At 42.9% G+C, this 20,972-nt stretch overlaps 1 protein-coding gene across 2 annotated transcripts; it reads left to right on the plus strand.

Annotated features, from left to right (window-relative positions):
• Positions 1-919: 919 nt before the first annotated feature.
• On the plus strand, positions 920-20,623 carry LOC143341282 (uncharacterized). 2 transcript variants are annotated; one of them, XM_076764108.1, is made up of 6 exons: positions 920-1,584; positions 5,675-6,084; positions 14,126-14,328; positions 14,942-15,077; positions 16,597-16,733; positions 17,309-20,623. In XM_076764108.1, the coding sequence occupies exons 2-6, from the start codon at positions 5,844-5,846 to the stop codon at positions 17,624-17,626; spliced, it is 1,035 nt and encodes a 344-aa protein (XP_076620223.1). In that variant the 5' UTR covers positions 920-1,584; positions 5,675-5,843; the 3' UTR covers positions 17,627-20,623. The 2 variants fall into 2 exon arrangements, with proteins under 2 accessions (XP_076620223.1, XP_076620224.1); XM_076764109.1 differs by lacking the exon at positions 920-1,584 and having other exon boundaries at positions 5,332-6,084; positions 14,945-15,077.
• Positions 20,624-20,972: the final 349 nt, after the last annotated feature.

The following is a 20,972-nucleotide window of genomic DNA, read 5'->3' on the forward strand; positions in this document are numbered from 1 at the left end:
TCCAAAACATCACAAATTGTCGGTCTCGAGCATCATTCGAGGCACTTGCTGTCGAACAAGCGTGGAATTTCTTTCTTGTTATCGTTCTATCAATTTCCATGTCGTCGCGAAGGATGTGAAAGACTACCGAGTGTCCTGCTTGTTCCAATAAACCACATTTTGTCGATTTCAATCATTCGTGGCACTCTCTGTCAAACATGGAATTCCTTTCTTGTTGTCGTTCTGTCAATTTCTATGTCGTCGCGAAGAATATGAAATTGAATGCTCTGCTTGTTCCAATAAACCACAAATTGTCGATCTCAAACATCATTCGTATCACAATTGTCGTCGCGAAGAATATGAAAGACTATTGAATGCTCTGCTTGTTCCACTAAACCACAAACTGTCGATCTCAAACATCGTTCAAGGCACTCTTGTTGATTTCGAACAACATTCGTATCACCGAATGCAATTGAAATTTCCATGTCGTCGCGAAGAAAAAGAAAGCCAACTGAGTGTCCTGCTTATTCCAAAAAACCACAAATTGTCGATCCCAAACATCATTCGTATCATCACAATTGCAATTGCATACGATGATGGGAACGATGTTTGAGATCTACGATTTGCGTTTTTTTGGAACGTAATTCGACGAACAAAACAAAATTCTATCGAGCTTCCATTTTCCGTGTACTATAAATTTTAGTTAGCAGGGAGTACCGCAAAAAAGGGAGGCGGAAAATTCGATTGGATGTCGCGATTAGGAAGCTCCGGCGATGTTTATGTCGCGGTCAATTTCGAAGACATTCCCATGGGTTGGTTTAGCCGGGACACCCTGTATGCGTGGTTCTCCCGCTTCGCTCGTATTCGACGATCCTCCCAACGAAGGGGTCGCCGTCGGTGCTCCTCTTCCTCTCGTTCGCCAGTACCGTCGGGCGTTTCGACGCGGTAACACGTTGCGACCAGGTCGAGAGAGAAACGTTTCGACGCACGCAGTTCCTTCTATACTTTAACCCGTTCCCCACGACGTCGTTTTCGCGATATCTGCGATAATCTCCAACCCCTCTTTGCTCCGTTCGCACGTAATCCCTCGTTTCTTTCGACTCTCTGTCATGCTTTCCGTTGTAATTTTTGCTCCGTACCGTGTCCGCGCGCCCGTCCTCCCACCTTTTCTCACCTTCGTTCCTTGCCAAAAATAGGGAGACCCGCCCACCCTCGAAACCGCGAAACTGATCGTCGTGTTTCGACCGTATCGTCGAACCCTTCGTTCCGTTCACGGTTTCCCGTGCCGCGATCGGGAATATTTACCGTGGCCAGGTGACGAGGTGTCGTGTCGCGTGTCGTGCACCATCGTCGTCGACGGTCTGCTCGATCTCGTTCCGTCCTGTTTCGTCCTACCGCGCCCTGACGAAGATCGTCGAAGGCGCGGCGCCGCACAGGACCACGCTGACGCGCCTAATCCACGATACAACCCCTAATATCGCAACCCCGATCACTGCACCGCAGCCCCGTTCGTTGCATTGCGTGCACCAGACTCGCTCGACGCGTTCGCTCGTGGCGATCCTCGTCTCTCGATCTCTTTCAACCCCTGAGAACTGCGACGACTTGGTGAGGAAACATTCGCTACTGCACTTTATAGAACGTTTCGACGAGTTTGGGAATTTTCGGACGTCCACCCCGTGGAAACGAGTTTCGATCGCGTGGCTGTAACGTGGTAAATTCACTTTGCTACTTATAGACGTCGAAACGTTTTAAATGTTTGGATCCGTTGGGAGTGGATCGAGGAATCTAGAGGGTTTATTTGTAATAGTTGTACAGTGAGAGTTGCTTGAAAGTTTATCGTAAGGGGTTCATTATGGTCTGGGTTAGGATTGGTGAATAGTTTGAATTTTGGTACTTAGCATATAATCCAGACTTTGATCTACTGTGCGCGGTTGTAGAAATTTGGAACACTTTCCACTTCTCAGTGAGAGTATAAATAAATATTAACGAAAATTACAATCACAGATGAGCGTGAGTTTTTTCTTATAGAAATTGCTCGAATACAATCGAAGGTCGCAGTTTTTTACCGAGTTTTAAACAAATTTTGAACTTTCGAACTATTAAAAGTTCTCGCACTTTTCAGTCGAGAAGGATTAGTCTCACCGGATAAATGCTGGAATATAAAAGTGACTTTTACGACTGAAAAGAATAGATCTTGCTGCCGTGGCTCTTGATCCCGGTCAGGAAAATTTTTTAAAATTACGGTCCTTATTCCGCGATGTTTCCTTGGTCGAGGAAAGTTTTTTAATTCGCGGAGTCTCGAAAACTATAGTTGAATCCCGACGGTAAAGATTACGATGCAGCCCGATTCGAGTAAACTGCGCGGCAAGGGATCGAACTTAGGGTGGTGGCAATCATATCAACGACGTTATTCTCATTTTCCTGTATTTCGACAGTCTCAAATTTGATTTTAATTTTATTATAATCTCCGAATCGAGGACGCTTAGTTTCATACTCGCGTAAAACTTGATATATTTTTTAAACGTTATTCGCGTTCGGTATACAAATACGAAAAGCTTTATCGATATTATGCATCGTTGCAGCGATTTTTACGCGGTCCAGAATGGAATTTTTTCGCGACCGTGCGTGGCAAAGGTCCTTCGCGATGGAATCGATGAATCCATTAAGAGAGTCGATGCACGTGCCGTTTTACAAAGGCCGTACGAAAATCAAATCAAAGTCATTAGAGTCAGAACGAAAGAATTACGTTCAATATCGAAGGTAAGATGGAAGAGAAACAGCATCCAATCTCGTGGAAAAATTGCTTTAGAGCAGCCAGATGGTATTTATGACAGTAGAAGCTATCGTAACTTTGTATATTTAAAAAGTAAATTTCCGCAAAGGTGCTTTTAAAATGCAGTTTTCCTCAGCGTCGACTCGGAAAATTTTCCCGTTTCCGTTGTGCAGCTTCAGATCGAGCATTTAATTTGTAGTTAATTAGGGGTTACGCGCTAACAGCTCTTATGGTGCAGTAATTACAACATAAGTCTGCACACTGCAGTGACAAGCTCTTCTTATTACCACCTAAGGGGGACCCTTAACGTCGCTTGGACAATATTTCAATTAAAAAAAAAGTTTTCGTGGCTCGAGTCGGGATTCAAATTTTTCGTAAAACATTTTTAAACAATTATCCCGCGATTTCGTACGGACTGGGCATATTTCGATATCGTGAAAATTCCTGACCCCGGGGCACAAAAGTGATCGATTTGGCGTGGAATTGCCCATAACTGCATTGCGAGAGCTACTGTGAATAATACTTACAGTATATAGCGTAATATTTGCCACTGTGAAAATTTCATCGCCTCTCTCGGCGTCGGTCGTATCGACGGTTTCAGCTATGAACAGTCAACGTGTTAATAATGAGTGAAATTGATCGGAGAAATTACTGATAGCCATAATAGATTTCACCTCGGTGAGCGCGTAACGAGACAATGATGAAAGAGGTAGTCGTTTAGGCAAGTTTATTCTAAAAGTATAGGCGATCGAATCTGGTAATCGAAATTCGTGGAAAATCTAGTTTACGGTTTGAATTTCGTACTCGTCGTTTGGGAATAAAATTCCCACGAACTTTGTTTATCGATTCCACGGGCGTAATCTCCGACACGATTAACCCTAGGCGGCGAAAACACCGCCGCATTACGATGCTTTCTACGCCTCCCTCGTGTCGCGCGCCATTCTCTGCGCGAATCGTCGGAAAAACCGCACGAACAACGATCGATCGCTACGAAATCCGCGGATCTACCAAACGAACGCCGATTACGCAATAGATCGGGTGTAGTCAACCACTGTTCTCGTTTAATTAACCATAACATTGTATTTAGGACGTGACAAAGTCTGGATTACGCTAAGCACTTACGTATGTCGATAGCAATTTACGCGAACGCAATTGCGCGATTAAAGTTTTAAAAATAAAGGATTTTTCTTCTTGTTTTGTCGAATAGGCGCGCAATCTATCTTTGGACAAGTTAATTAGTCGATTAACGAAGTTCCAGTATCGATAAATGATATTAAGAACCCAAAATTTCGATATACAGGGTGTTCGGCCACCCCTGGGAAAAAAAGAGGCCAAAATAAGACGAAAACGAAGAATACCAATTTGTTGATGGAGGCTTCGTTAAAAAGTTAATAACAATTAAATTCAAAAATTTTAAATCGTTCTGGAAAAATTATTTTCGGTTGCGGGGGCCAATTACAATCATTTTTGGTGAATACACATACTTCCGAAATCCTACCCACTTTCGAGAAAAAAATTCGAGTAAGTGAAATTTTTCGACGGAAAAAAAAAAATTCAAATCGTTTTGGAAAAATTATTTTCGATTGCGGGGGTCAATTACAATCATTTTTGGTGAATAGACATACCCCCGAAATCTTGCGCATTTTCGAGAAAAAAATTCAGTACAGTCGAAACTTTAAACGTTAATAACTGTTTAACGAAGCCTTCATCAACAAATTGGTATTCTTGATTTTCGTCTTATTTTGGCCTCTAGAATCCCCCATTAAAATTTTTCTCAGGGGTGGCCGAACACCCTGTATGTCGATATCTGCTGTTGGATACTTCGGTATCGAATTGATCGAGTATCACAAATAGTGTCAGGATCGATCCTTCGCTACTATGTATATCATCGTAGACGTGCATTTCTATTATAAGGTTGAAATAGCTGTTCCTCGTTGGATTGGTCTGACAATGCAAAAAGAAATGGGGAGGAAACAGAGATAAAAATCGCAAATAATTTGATTTTTTATGGTCTGGTGTTTTTTTTAATATACACACAGTGGCATATTAAATTAATTAAAAATTTGATTAAACTGCATAGAAGGAAACTTTATTTCGTTACCCTTTGCACCAGAGTTTATTGAAATATTTTTATATATTTTAATTATTTCGAAACGGAGAAGTTAATTAAATATCATGTTTCACGTATGCAGTCAATTTTGTACTTGCACGATAACCTTATGACTTTTTAATATTGGGAGTAATTGCAGTATGGTGCAATATCTTTTATTTTCGAATGTTTATTCGAGTCTACTTGAGATTCCCCCAGTACCAGAAAGGTTATAATATAATCATATTATCTTAACCTAATTACAATAGTAACGAGGCCAGGTATAGGTGATCATCCCTTTCTAGTAATTAAATGCAATCCCGGCAAAAATAACGAGTTTGTTCCGCTATGGCCGCGGGTGCAGATCATCTTCAGACGAAGTATCGCCGATAAAAATGATATTTAATTGATATCCGTATCGAGTGGCAATACTAAATTAAAATAAAATCGATATTTTAAATTAAAACATAAATTTATCTATACGCACGTTACTTTCGTACAGGATACACGTTTCCATGTTTCAATTTACCATCAGGTTATAATTTCAATTTAATATCAAAAGTCAATACGGATATTTCGCGATAAGCATACATCACGGAAACTTCGAAGTTAAATAAATTAATTATTCCGACTAAAATTGCGCGTAAATACTAAGAAAAAATAGTAATTTACTCCCGGGCTCTTTTAATTTCAATCATACCGTGGAAATATAACTATAATTGCGCCTGCAATTCTCTTTACCGACGACCAATCGAAAAACGAACAGCTCCTCCCACCTGACAATAAAAATATTTAATCGAATTTGGCTAAATTGGCAGCGGTGTGCATTCCAGATAAAACTGCAAGAATTTCTCGCTCGTCGCGGTTATTGAAATGATCGAAGGGTGGAACGAACGATCCATACGTCGTATATTCAGACATTATAGAAATTAAACTAGTTAGATGTAGATAGAGAGAGAAGGTGAGTGAGGGCGGAAGAGAGATAACGCGCAGTGGTGCGCGATGGGCGTGCCGTCTGTACAAACGCGGAGGAAAGTTTCGCGAGGGGTCGATGATCGGCCCGTCCCGCCGCGATCGATAGATCGACCCGTGCACCGATCGCCGACCACAGTATCCTCGAGAAAGATCGTACGATCGAAGCCACGGAACGTTCGCTCATCCATCGTCTTCCTACGCGGACGTCCGATGCTCTGGATTATATTCGCGATTCAGCTGATCGGAGTGCCGGCGAGTTCCGACAAAAGTAAGTATTTTTTTCCGTATTTCCAGTTTCCGTTCCACCTTTCAGGTATTCCAAGTATCGTTGAAAGCCACTTCGCCGCGATGATCCTCGAATCAAAGATCAAGGAATACAGGGGAATAAACTTTGAAACGCGCCCTAAGATATCCGGTTCCTCGTCCTCGTTTTTTCTTCCTTTCTTCTTGTCGAGCCGCCCCAACCACCCCCTCTAACTTCTCCGTTTCCCTCCGAGAACTCTGTTTCGGCGGTGAATCATTTCCGCTCCTCGCGATCGATCGCGACTTCGAAAAACCGCGATAGCGGAGGTTTATGGCTTTCGAAATTTTAAGAGGAAAGCGTCGGTCTGTCTAATAATCCCCCTGAAACCGGAACCATCCGTTCGTATCTATTTTATTCGCGCATTAATCCTCTATAAAATTGTGTTTGGCAAATATATAGAGTACGACCCTCGACGATAGGTTTAAATTGAACTTAAATTTCAGACTCGCTCGAACCGTTTGATTAAAAAGGGAACGAAGTTCTCTTCGTTAGGTTCTGAGAAAATAGTAACGATTTATACGGGTCACTCAGTGCATCCTCCTTCTCTTAACGATGTGCCGTAAAGCGATATCGAATGTTGTGGTCCAATGAACGTTAAGGAAACTCTGACTGCCAGAATTACTTTATTGCCGGTGGAGCAATAAACCCCGGTCGTACCTAAGGGAACCATTTGGCCAACAGATTTGGCTACGCGACACGCCTGATTTTTGCATTTAGCCACCCGGTAGGCCTCTCTCTCTCTCTCCCGAAAGAGCCGGAACAATACGTTTCCGGGGAAAATTTGGAAAACATACCTTTCCTATCGCGTTCCGTTTGATCGATCGACTCCCGCGAACATCGAACGTCCAATCATTTTTCGATGTAGCTGCTTCTGCCGCCGAAACTCCTTCCACAAAAGTGTTGGATCAACGTTCGAAACGTTTACTCTCGGACACCTGTTTCTGAAATAAATACAATTTCAGTCAAAGCGGTACTAGCTTTTATTTCCACTGTTCATCTGCAAACGTTCAGAGGACTTCAACCGGTTTGCGGTATTTACAGACGTCCTCGACGTCGTACAAATTATGTTCAAACAGACATATTCGATAATTCGACGGTGTACTTGTTATTTTACATCGTAATGAAAGTGTCGTTATTTAAAATTTCAGAAATATTAGAGTTTCTAGAGGATTTAACCCTTTGAGTATAGATACGTGAAGTAATGTACAATGCAATGGAAATGGCTGTCAATTAATTCTCTCGTGGAAAACTACGTTAAATTTTCAAAAAATCAGTCGAGGAAATTTTTTATAAATTTTATTAGAAATTACGAATGGGCCATTTTGATTGCTTTGTTGATTCTACTGTTAAGGAACGCTAAAAGCACTCGTCCCTAAGAGTAACCCCATCGTTCGACGGTTATCAAATCAAGGCGAACGATTCGCGTTTGTAGGAACATCGCTCGTCGCGAATGGAAAGAAGTCACGGCGAAAGCGGAAGGTATACGATTCGCGAAGAATCTTCTTTCAGTTTTCGTGTCGTCGCCTCTCTTCGTGGCTGGTACACGAGTCACGTAGACGTCCGCCCGTTACCCTCTTCCTTAACTTTCCAAAAGCGATCCCCGATTCTGGAGCAGCTACCTCTAGCTACCCTCCAATAGGTTCTCGTCGGATGCAAGCGATCGTTCGAGCGCTCTAAGGGGTCGTGTCACCCTTGCAGCAGGGGGGGAAAAAATTTTCTTTTCGCGCGAAACGATTATTCGAACCCTCGACCCTCCCGTGATCTTTATGAAATCGGTCCAAAAATTGTCAATTTTGTTTGTTCGTAGACCACTTAAAGTCCTTGATTTTTGTCACATTTATTCGATAAACGGGAAACTCCATTACTGTACGAAAATAGTAGAACGTGTTAAAAAAATTGAAATACCCAGTTTTTGAAAGATGAAACGGTTTCAATATATTATTTTAACGCAACGAAAATGAAAGCCAATTGCGAATGAAGGGAAGCAAGACCGCAACAACCGCGTTTCGTGGGCAGAACGACGTTAACGTGGCGGAAAGAAAGAAGCGTAGAACGAAAAGGGCGAGGACAAAAGGGAAATTCGAGCAAAGAACGGGACTAGACGAGGCAGGACGAGAGTTTTGTACGCGAACGGTACATACTCGGTGCCAGTGAAGAGACGAGAAGGGGAAACAAAGGGCGGGCGACTGGGAATCTAAAAGAAATGAGCGATTGCGATTCCGTAGGGTCGGAGGGCAGTCGTCCGAGCACAATTAACCTCCGCCACTTGGCCGCTAATGGTTTACAAACAAACGACGACAGCCAACGACGACGACGTCGACGTCGACGAGAAGACGGGCCAACGTTTTATCGTTAATTTGCAACCGGGATCGTTCCACCCACTTGCCAACGTTTCTATCCGGATACAAATTTCGCGCGACGAATCAGATTTATTGGGGGTGATTTGCGAATTTTTACGATTGTTAAACATTTTTGCTGTCGGTGTTTCATTACAATCTTCTACCGTAAGTTTGCCAAACGTATAAGGGCCAGCGTAAATACTGTGGAACTTTCGTCTTAAGGGGCGAATCCGAGCATGAATAATTAGAATTTTCCCGGTCGTCTTTGCGTAGCAAAACAGCGAGGACTTCTACGCGTTCGACTTGGGTCGCGGTCTCGAGGATCGCGGGGGAGTTTTATCGGATCGAGGCGTGGGAAAGTTTTCAACAAACTTTTGCTACATCGCGGTAGCGTGAATAAGGAATAGGAGAATCGAATGGGAAGATCGCGAATAATACGCGGGGAGAAACTCCAATATCGCGTCTCGATGGTCACGCGGCTGGGCGCAAAACCATGGAAACAAAGGCGATATCGATAGCTTCCGCAAATTTACATACGCGAACACTGCACTCTATCACTGCCTTTGCTTATTCGGAATTTTCGAGCATCGTCGTTTTCGAACCAATCCACGGGACGTCCTCTTTATAAATACCATTATATAAATACCAACTTCGATATTCGTGCCCTGTTCCACGAGAATGGAAATTCGTTGTCCCCCTTGACAGATTCCCCTCATTTTCGGAACGTCTGACGCGTTAAAAGCTGAGACTTACACGGGAATGGAAAATACTTGTTAGAGATACCGTTGATCGTTGCAGCCGTGCTCGCGACGACGACGTATTGACAGCTTTGGGTTTTGTGAAAAGAATTTTCAACGAAGGGAGTGCAGGATTCCAAGAGTCCATTACGTTTCCCCCTTAATATTTATTAAGCTCTCTTGTTTTACTCTTAATGTTCTCTTAGATTAAGACGAATACACGCTTTCTTTATTTTATGACCCTTTTTACACACCTACGTTTCTAATGAGCGCAGTCTATATTCACCTGCCTCGAATGGAATAAGAGTCAGTAAGAATTTATTCTTCCGAACATTAAACATTTCAGGAAATTTAAGAGTGCCATATATCTCGCTAATGCTAACTCGGTTATACGTAGTCTCATCGTTGTACAATAACATTCCAATACATATGAAGCGATAAGAACGAGGAATTGGACCATTTTTATGGGTTTCTTCTGATTTTACAGGGTCAAGGACCAACTTTTCGAATATTTTTGCGATTTGTACATATTCTCCACAAAAATACGCGTAGTTTGCTTTTTTAAACATCAAAATCGTCCAATCCGTTCAGAAGTTATGACGTTTTAAAGATATGCATGAAATATCAGGGAAACATTTCTGGCCAGAAATTATATTTTCGGTAAGGAATTTTTTTCTCGAAACTGAGTAGGATTTCGGGGGTATGTCTATTCACCAAAAATGATTGTAATTGACCCCCGCAACCGAAAATAATTTTTTTAGAACGATTTAAAACTTTTTTTCTTCGCCGAAAAATTTCTGTATTTACCTGTCGATTTTTTTTTTAAATTTGCTTTTAATTTTTAATAAACTTTATTTCAGACATTTCGAATAACCGGGAATGTTATCTATATATTATAGGTAAAAATCTATTTCAGAACCGAATCTTTTACAAGGGTGCGACAGCCGCAGTTGAGGGCATGATAACGATGATTAAACTGTAAGAGGCGTGTAAGTGGTAACGTGGAAGGGTTGTTTGATACTCGACCACTACAGTTGGTGTCGGGTGTCGATTATCGATTGCGTGGGTTATCGATACGAGACTGATCCGTTTTAGGATGTTGAGAACGGTTGAACGACGTTTGAGTACGACATACCATTAATTTCTATGGATGTCAATCCCTCGTAACTCGGTAACTGCAAAATTTTTCGACTATTTCTTTCATGTATAATAATCGTAGAAAGATTTATTTATTTAATTAACGTTCGAGAACGTAAACATGTCAATTACGGTTAATATTTTACGCGTAACCGTTTGAAATATCGCCCCGCGAGAGATCGTTAAAATCAAAGGGTAGACGTGGTTTCGATGGCTCAATATAGTCGCGGGTTATCGATAAAAGATTTATACGTTTCAGAAAGTTGAAAGGCGTTGAACGATGGTTCGTTACTGGTAGACCGTTGGCACTATCTCTCCATATTAAGACGTAATGGCGTATAAAACGATTCCGTATTTGGCAATGAATCAAACATGGCCGCCCATTGCCGCAGGAGCCGATAGCTCGCTCTTCCTCCGTCCTTTTGTTCTCGTTGCTAAATTCCTGGCGATCCCGAGCGATCCGTGCCCTACTGGGCGACCCTCGTATCGCGACGTAGCGTCGTTTCGCAGCATTTTGTGGCATTTCGCGGCGTTTTGCGACACTCGGCGCGCCAATTAATCAGCAATCGAAAATCGAATTGAATCGGTAACGTTGGGAAACGGTCCCATTCAATCAGCCAGTCTATAATTGTAGGTCTACCTCGGATAACGTTTAATTGGAGACTGCTAGCTATTTCCACGCTTTGTCGTGGTACCGCCACACCTCCTCTGTAAGTACTCCATGTTACCAGGACGTTCCTCCAAAGCGTTCGCCGTGTTTGTTGTTCGAACATCTAACCAGTTAAGCCAGAGATGACAACCTGGGCGCTGGAAAGCCTCCTGCCTTCATTTTTAAACTGCTTCGTGCGATCTTTTAATATACTTTATCGATCGTAAGAACAGATACGTGTTTACGAATACGGTAATATTGCAAAATCCTCGGGCGTCGAATCCGATTCGTAAACACTGTTTTATAATATTATACGTGTTTCCCTGTTGGAGCTTTTAGATTCGTGCGTTTCATTTTATAAACATTTCACGATTCTCTGGACACGCGGTCCAGTGCACCACAGTTGTATTAGCAGATATTTTTATTCTGATAAAAAGTGGAATCTAGATGTTAATTATTATTGTTTGTCGAATGGAAGCTAGAAACGGTGGTTGTGTTATCCAACGTTCGCGCGGATATGTGTCCGGATCAAATCGGGTCGTGTTGAATCGGATCGTTTCGAGCAATCCGGAATCTCCTCTATCGGATGGCCGACGTCTGTGCAACGCGCGTACTTACTTGTAATTATGTACACAGCCGGAACGATCGTCGGTGCGGAGTACCGAGTTTCAGCGAAGGGACCAGCCCCGGAACAGACGTATGTAAATGCAAACCATTCGTCGAATCGCAGATGTTCGTTCGGGGCTGTTGAATGACCGAATGGTTGAACGGTTGAATGGCTGAATTCCATGGTCGGGCAAGCGGACCATAAATTTTGGAAGACATCGTTAACCTTGTATGGTCCGCGTCAGATTCGATCATTCGTTCCAGCAGGTTTCTATCCGCGATCCACGTATTTACATTAAAATATCGACATTAAAATGAACATCGAGAGGAATCGTGACAACAAAAACCACGTATTTTTAAAAACTCCATTTTTGTTTATTCGTCAGAGTTTCGTTTTAGTTTACGATATTTCGTGCCACGCTTGAAATTAAATTACTTTTTAGCTTTTACTTGACTCTGTTGGTCGATGTGTTGAAAAGTTGATCGAACTTATATAATTGATAATTATGCAGAAATATACTGGCCATAGGACCACGTACTATACCGTTGGTCGTAGTTTGACGAGGTCCAACGCCAGACGCGGGACCGCAGAGGATTCGAACGGTCAGAAACCATTGGCAAACCGATTCCAGTGGTTTCTCTGTGCGTGACTTTGCTGCATTTCTGTTTCTCGTTATTAGCGGCACGATAAGTTTAATTGCAGACTGCAATGAACCGATCGACCGTAACACTCGTCATTTTCCTTGTTCCCGGGTACGTTCGTCCCTGCGTAACCGTTCTAATAGAGCACGTGACAAAACTTTCCACTACAAACTTGCCACCGTAACCGTCCAGCAACATTCGAGCAATTTATTTACCGTCGCAGAGACTAGAAAACGGTAAATTTGTTGCCGCGTTGTTTGTGACGGTCAAACACGAGGCAGGAAGTGCACACGGCGGGTGGAAAAGCTATTTGCACGCCCAGTTTTCTTGTAATAACTTCCCGCGAACAAATAATAAGGAGAAAAGCTATTAAGATTGCACTAGTCGAGACGTTTCGTCTTGTATTTCCCTGGTACTAATTTAAATGCAAATTAATATTGGAGGCTGCGTGAATTTTAAGATACTTGGGCGGGAAACAGTGAACCGTAGAACTTAAATTATATAAATTCGCTTCTGCGAAATTGACGATTCATTTTTCACGATACGCTATGGCGGAAATATGGGGGAACTAATAATATCGAAAATGAGCCACGATCAGGTCGGTGAAAAATATTTACGAGCGTTTAGAAACCGGCGTGTCGTAAAAGGAGCAATGAAAACTCCATTTAAAAGCGTTTAAGGTATATTCGCTAACGTCGCGTCGTTATCGAACCAGTGTTTTTCCAAAATGGTGTCGCGAAATAAAGATTTCAATCTACGGGGCGCGTAAAAATTATATCGTCGAAGATCATTAATCTAAAAACCGATTGATGCGGGGATAATCGTTGCGATCGAGCTTGAGAATAATGGTGTTCCCGTTGATTTATTAAAAACGTTTGTTGTCGGTTCGGGCACGTTATTATATTAATATTCGGTCGCGTCTAAATGAAAATTGATGCGTGTAAAGAAGTTTATAACGCTGATAAAAGAGGAAAAGTACGCTTATCGTAAACCGAAACATCTTTTATATGCTAGCTTTAGGGGATTAGCGCGGGTATTACGCCGTTTTTAATAAAGATATATCACCGTTGACCATTGGATTAAATGTCGCTGCATCTTTCTTCGATTTTTAAAGTAACGTTTCGAAATTTCTCAAATGGAGACAATTTGCTTTTTAATATAACCGTGCAGCGACTGTGCTCGGTATATAACCGAGTCTTTGAAGTCTTTATATTGTAGAAATATAAATGCGCACCTGCGCCACATGGCAGTCTAAATAAACCCAAGGGTCAAAATGAGTTTGGCATGCCTGCTATAAAGTATATCGACGCGTTCCGGAGCAATTCGCCAGAAAGTGCAGTTAAACCGAGCATGAGTAATGCATATTATTTTCGGAAGGACAATGATCCAAAATATACTACCAAAATAGACGAACTGTGGCTATTTTACGATACTCTCGAGCAGCTGCTCGGGCATTCAAAGTCAAGGGGAATCGACACAGTTTTAGGTTTACTCGATAAGCGACAAAACATTTAAAAAGTCTCTTTCGCCAATTAATCGTAATCAGAATCAGAAAGTGTTGGAAAGTTGGAAATTTTCGACATCGATCGGATTAGCCAACTATCTTCGAACTAATTAAACTTCGAGCCCGGTCCAGACCCCACGACTTACTTATTTAGTACTTTGGGGGCCAATCTTTGTAACGAGGATCCCATTACAAGAATTTGTACCAGTGAAAATTGCATAAGTTCGAGCCCCGATATCTTCTCCCCCCCCTTTCGCTCCTTTTAACCCTGCGTTAATAATGTTTACACGTATCTTGGATCGCGCTTTAAACAATCTGTGGAAGGTGTGGGTCGAGTCGAAGGACCTTTTGCACGGATCTAAGCCAATACGAGAGCCGTGATCTGTTTCAGTCGGAGACATCGAGGTGGAAATCAAAGTGCCAAACGAGGCCAAAGTGGGATCCTCGGTGGAGCTCGAATGCGAATGGCGGCTGTTCAGCCAAAGGGAACTGTACTCGGTGAAATGGTACAAGGACGATCACGAGTTCTTTCGATACGTGCCGGACGACAATCCCAGGATACAAACGTTCCCGCAACCGGGCGTGAACATCGACGTAAGTGTTTCTTTTCGTCCCTTTCCGAGCAACGATCCTACAGCTAAGCTACCAGGGTCTAACCAGGAGACTCTAAATACTTCCCCGATCTCTATACAATTGTACAGGTTTGAAAACCGGCGATCAAATTTATTCAGTAAGTTTTTGAAATGAAATTCGCCCGGCTCTGGGCTCGAGAAGTTCCACAGTAGTCGCGGACGTTTCTGCACAGTCACTCGTCGCACCAACACTTTGCACAGTCGCGCGAACTAGCCCGGATATCCGGCTCTAAACTCCAGAACGTTCCATTTTTCCGGGCAGGGAGAAGTTTGACGATTCTTTGGAATTCTGTGCCTGATCGGAAGTCGCGGGGGGGAACAATCGCGCGTAGAACACGTGTCGTGTTTAGAGACGCGTACGAGGATGGGGAAACGAGGCTGGAGCGTATGTATCTTCGTTTAATTTCCGGCTTGTTTGACGTCAACGTTCCCCCGAAAACTTGCTCCCTCGTCCCAGTTCGGGAACCGCTCGATCCGCCCAGAATCCGTTCCGGGTTTGTTTGCATCGTCGGATCGTGCGTTTCTGTAATAATTACCGAACGTGTTTCTTCGACGAGAAATTTGTTTGCTCGCAGAAGAAATGGAGGAACGAGAAATCGATCAGGCTGAGGAATCTTAGCGTGGCGAGCTCTGGACAGTACAAGTGCGAGGTATCCACTGAGGCGCCGTCGTTCGCCACCACCTATCGGACAGGAAACTTGACGGTGATCGGTAAGTGCCAGAAGACGACGGTCGTTTCCGTCGTTTAAATTACCGGGAATACGGCGAAGGCTGCGGAAGGTAAATATGATAATCGGATGCAGTCATTATCGTGGTCCGTCGACGGCTCTAATCTCTGTTATACGGGCCACGGGCTTAACGACTTAGCGTGCAATAGCTATGCAGCCATGCCTGGCGCGACTGTTTGAACCGTTGTAAAATTGTTTAAAATCGTAGCGTGTCGTAAAACACGATCGCGTTGCGTGACGCAAATAATAGATCGGAGACTTTAGCTTCCAATTAACTCGAAGCTTTTTCTCCTCCGTTTCACTGTGGATTATTCAGAGAAACAAGTAGGAAAAATATCGAAAACGTTTAATCTGATTCTTTTTGGCACGCTGTTCAGCAAATCACTGGTACTTGCGATCGTTTTCCTCGAACGACAGGCTGTCGAATCGTTTCAGCCATCGTCGCGTCTCGTTCTGGACTTACGGTTACCACCTGCGATCCCTTTTACGCGCGCAAACACACAATACGCGTTATCCGTAAACGAGACGATCATTATCGCGCAGATAGAAACGAAAGGCGCCGATTTCACGTCGCGATTGCGATACTAAGTCACGATGATCACGATTTATCTGTTGCGACGCGTTCCCGTGCTCGCGTGATCAAAATTTCGACATTAGGCACAATATCGTGATTGGGAAATACCTGTCCTTTGACGTTACCGTGTCGTAATTTTTAATATATTTGATCAACGTAGATTGAATTTAATTCTTTTTAAATTATTGATTCGTCGAAATGACAGAAAGCTGCTTAAATATTAATTTTATTCATTTACTGGTCGATGATTACATTTTCGAGGAACGTGCGCGGTATATTAATTATTCGGGTTGATTAATTAGAATATTGGAATTATTATTTCCGAAGCCCTTAATAATCGTTACGAGGACCACCGTTCCAAGGGCGTGGTGGCTTTTTTACGCCCTTTTTCTGCAAGTCGAGCTTACAATCCGTGCCAAATCTTGAATCGATCATATCTCGAGAACGGCACGCGATGCGAGAATAAAATTTTGCATGCGTCCTTATCTCGTACGACAATTGGAGATATCAAACGTTAAACATTTTTATGGGATATTAGTGTTAGATAGGGTGGTCTTATCTTCGAAACAGTCAATCGTATCGACTACCTGTTTTGTGTCTTCGCGAAGGACCGACCTTCGAAATTCATTTCCTTAATTTTGAATAAATAGCTCCCAACGAGTTAACAAGATAAACGGAAACGAAGAAAAACTAGCAAAGCTTATCTACGACTACGCGTCGAATAAACAGCCATTGTTTAGAGTCTTGACACACACGGAATAATCCACAGAAAATTTTATGAAACTTTGAATATTTCCTACGCGCAAGATCATCCGGAGGTCACCTTATCGCACGTTATCGTATTTCTTGTTTCTCCTAGACATTTTCTTTTCTATTTTTGCACTTCCGTGGAGGACGGAGCGACTCAAGGAAGAATTATCGTTTCCAGCCATGCCCGAGAGAGGCCCGGAAATCACAGGACTATCACCCTCGTATTACGCCGTCGGGGAAAACGTGACAGCAAACTGTACGGTTTGGCCGTCCGTGCCAAAGGCCGCTCTTCGTTGGGTAATCAACGGAAAACCGGTAAAGTCGTCGGACATTCCCTTCCCCGTTTCGTCGCCTCGCTGCACCGTCTCTTATTTTCTCCTTTCCCGATCCTCCTACGCTTTTTTCGTTTCTGTTCTTTTCTCTAAGCGTAGCTCGACAACTCAGGATCCTCGAGGGAGTGGCACCGATCGCGGCGAAATGCGCAATAGCGCGGTTTCCGGGCGATTCCCATTCGATACGTTTCGTGTAAAATACGCGGGTCCAACTTCTCCCCAATTTACAAAACCCCCAGGCTACGTTGGAAATTAGTTTCGTAACCATTTTTACAATTTTTAAAATGAAACTCCCACCCCCCCCCCCCCCTTCGATGGGTCAATATACAACGGTGGAACCTAAATTAAAAAAAAAATTAGTCCCACAAGTTCGTGCCGACTTTTGCAATATTTCGTTTTATAATTGAATCGATTTAAAATTTTGAAAAGCCTCTGAATTTACTTTTGTTTGTTTCCCCCGTCGAGTTGCAAGCATTGTTCGCGGCTGTCGAGCGGCAGGAACTTGTGGGAGGATCCAGCGCGCCGCGGATTGAATTAACGTGCTCGTTTCCGTCTCAGATCGCGAGCGAGAAGACGATTCAGTACCCGGATCGCGGAAATTCTAGCTCCACGAGGGCAACGAGCAGCGTTGGGCTGCGAGTGGAGCTCGAACCGAAGTACGTCGGGAACATCAACGGGGCGACGACTGTGGCGATCAAATGCTTGGCGGAAATCGGCTCGAACACGCTCGAGACGGAGAAAATCGTGGCGATCGCACGCGTGAACAACCAACGATTGAGCGCGGGCGACACCAGGAGCAGAGGATACGTAACTCGTCGCGAGACCGATCGTTTCTTGCTTCTCGCGCTTCTGATCCTGCTGATGTTTGCGACGTGACAGGGACAGGGAGAGGAACAGGAACCAGAAACCGAGCACGAGATCGCGTTACGACAGTCTAACCGCGAAGGAATTATCTCGTAACGCGGCGAGTTCGAGTTCGATGTTCGATGTTCGATGTTCGGTGTTCGGTGTTCGGTGTTCGCGCGATAATCGCGTCTCGATATCCGTCTGATTGCCAGCCCACAAGTATGCGAGTTGAATTAGTTTACCGAAGTTTACCGAGCAAACGGGCGAACGAGGAGCCTTTCAGGCATCGAGCGGACGCTGGTGAAACGATAACCGACGACGTTTTACGATTTCTATTCGTCACTCGTGGGATCGCTCGATGCTTGGCTCGTTCGACCGTGCACGCTGTGATATTAATGATAAGACCCTATGGAAGTATTATAACCGTGTACGTCAACGTCTTTGTTCGATACGACGCGTCTTAGATTTTTTTTCTAGATACCATCGTCGACGAAGCGAAAGGATGTCCCGGAAATCGTGGAGTCGAAGGGACGACGTGCTCGACGAATCGCAACTTTCGCGCGATGCACATCAGCCTTGCGGTGGAAAACACAAAGTTGGCTCGATTCGCAACTTTGCGCGAAACGAACGTTGTTCGATATCGATGGATGCCCCTGGAGTTTCAGTCGAAGATATCGAAATTGTACGTCATCGAACCGATTTTACTCTAAACGTGATTTAATACGATTTCAATCAAAAATATTAATGACGTAACGAAAGGATATTTTTATAAATTAATACCAGTGTTTATGGTGTACGTTATTAACGTGGTTTAGGTATGCTTTCTTCTTCCTCTCCAAGATTCAGCCTTTAGAAAACATCGTTGAAAATTGAAATTGTCGATCGTTTTTTTTATACACCTTTGAGCGTTTCTGTAACGCTGGAGATGACTCAAATTAAGAGATGAAATCATTCTTCGATATCGATCAACGTTTGCTTATGCAAGACGGCGGATGGAGTTGTCTTTGTTTTTCGCATAATGAAAATGGAAAGTCGACGATAAAAGTTCGCCAAGGCTTTGTACGCTCTACTTATTGTCAGTGATTTCACGTCGGTTCGATGATTGTTATAGTCTCGCGATTAGTTAAGAACACGCGATACGTTTGTGACGGGAAACGGTTCGTAGGGGGACTGGAACAAAAAAAAACACGGTTTAATCGAGCAAGGTTTTCCCTTAGACATAACAAGATCATAAAACGCGGAGATGGGCAAAATTTTTATCTGAACAAAGAAATGAGAAATAAAAATTTTAATTACGGGAACGAAACATTTCTGGAGGAACTAATAAAAGTTTAATTACAGGATCGAATAAATTGCTACGCGTTCGACTTAATGGTTATCTATCGATCGAATAAAATTCGTCTCCGCGTCCAAGGAACCGCGCGTTCGATAACCAGCGCGTATCGGGTTAATCGAAACTGCGGTTGAAGCGAGAATATTCTCAAAGAAAATGTCTGCCGTTATTCTCAGTCCTTCCCACTTGCGAGCGAACGTCGAAACTTATTCCCCCTCAGAATTGAGTTAAACTTCACCGAAGGTAATAGGGACATCGACTCTAACAATATTACTCTGGAATATATGGAAGATTACAACGAGATACTTTCTCGAATAATATACTTCGCATTACAGTTTGAATATGACAGGAAATTCCGAAGACATAATTGAGACGATCGCTGTCCTTTATAATAGCCAGTTCTACAAATTACTTGCACGCGATAATAAAAAGAATTTGATCGATCAAATATACGTCTAAGAGTGGAATTTTTCCAGTCGTATCGAGCGAAATAATTTACACTTTCACTCTCTTATCTTTCGCGATGAGTGACTTATCGTCTGTTTGTTTATATCTTTAATTATATCTGTGAAATATAATAGAAGCAGAAATGAAATAATTCCGTTGTAATTCTTCTATGCATTTCGGGGACGAGTCTCGACGTTCGTTTCTTGGCCTTTCCTCTCACTAAACGCAATTTCTTCCATCTTTAATCCGTCTTTAACCCTCCGGGAGGCTGACGGTTTGCGAGCGGTCTGTCGCGAGGTCTCAATGTTATTACGTTAAGAACAATCTTTGTCACACTCTATGTGGTTCTTTCGAGAGAGAACATTCCGAATTTTAAACGGAGAATAGGAAAATAAGCATTCGCTGGAGACTGAGAGGGTACGCCATCTTGAGGACGATAGAAAAGGAGATACTTTTATTAAAAATTTAGTAACGTTTGCATTAAATTCTCCTAGAGGCACGCAATGGCCACCTAAATAAAGGAAAATTCAATAATTTGTAAGGATCAGAAGAATAAAAAAGATTGGCTTTTTCTTCGTCAAAGATGGCGTAGTCGCTGAAACGGCGCATCCTGGCAACCAAGGTTGACAAAGGAAAGTAATTAGGAAAAGATAACGATTTCCGATCCATAGAATAGCGAATTAGTATACAATTGCACTTATATATGGCACGTGTACTCGCACTTTAATCATTTCTCCGATCGCGTCGCGTGACAGCAATCCACGCAAGAAGCAAAAAAACGAAACAGAGTAACGAGGAATGCACCAACTAGGAATGCGTTCGTGGAATGAGAAAGAATCGTCTAGGATTCACAGCATTCTTTGCGCGTAACATAATCGTTTCACGCGAAGTTTAATAACGATTGTTGTTTTTTTTTCATATTTGTGTTTGTTTTTGCAATCTCTAACGTGATCCTCGGTTGCAATCGTTTTTACGCGCAACTTATATGAGTCACCTGCACATCCACGATTCAATGGCAGATGTATGAAATGCAAGTATAGACGTTCAATATTTGCGAAACGATTCAGTGAACTGGATGGCGAAATCCCAAATAAGAATTTGTCAAAGTTTGTTTCGTTCCGGGTGCTCGGGAAACAAAGAAGCCGCAACAGAGTTTGACTGCGTATCGCGAGAAATCCACTTATCGATACATTTGTATGTACACAGGCGTATGCGTCGCCTTTCAATATCACAGAATAAACGATGAATTCGACATTTCTCGACTTTGGTTATCATTCATCAGCTTCGACAATATTTTCGAAAACCTTGCTTTTCAGATGAACGTAGGCCAGAAAGCGTAGAACGAATTGAACCGAATCGAATACCAGAATCGACGATCAGGATTTGCGAAAATGATCATTTCGGCCGATAGTGAGGTCCGCAAGTAATATTTATACTGAAATGCAAATGCGAATTTATCTTGCCATTACACGCGTGTAAATTTCTGGCGATGATCCAGCGATTTAAACTATAATCTCCGATAATCTCATTATTGATCAAACTTTCGTATCGCGCGAATTCACTGTTAGCAGCATCGCTATCGCGACAAAGAGATTT

The sequence above is a fragment of the Colletes latitarsis genome, chromosome 4, assembly GCF_051014445.1.
Source record: "Colletes latitarsis isolate SP2378_abdomen chromosome 4, iyColLati1, whole genome shotgun sequence".
Lineage (NCBI taxonomy): Eukaryota > Metazoa > Arthropoda > Insecta > Hymenoptera > Colletidae > Colletes > Colletes latitarsis.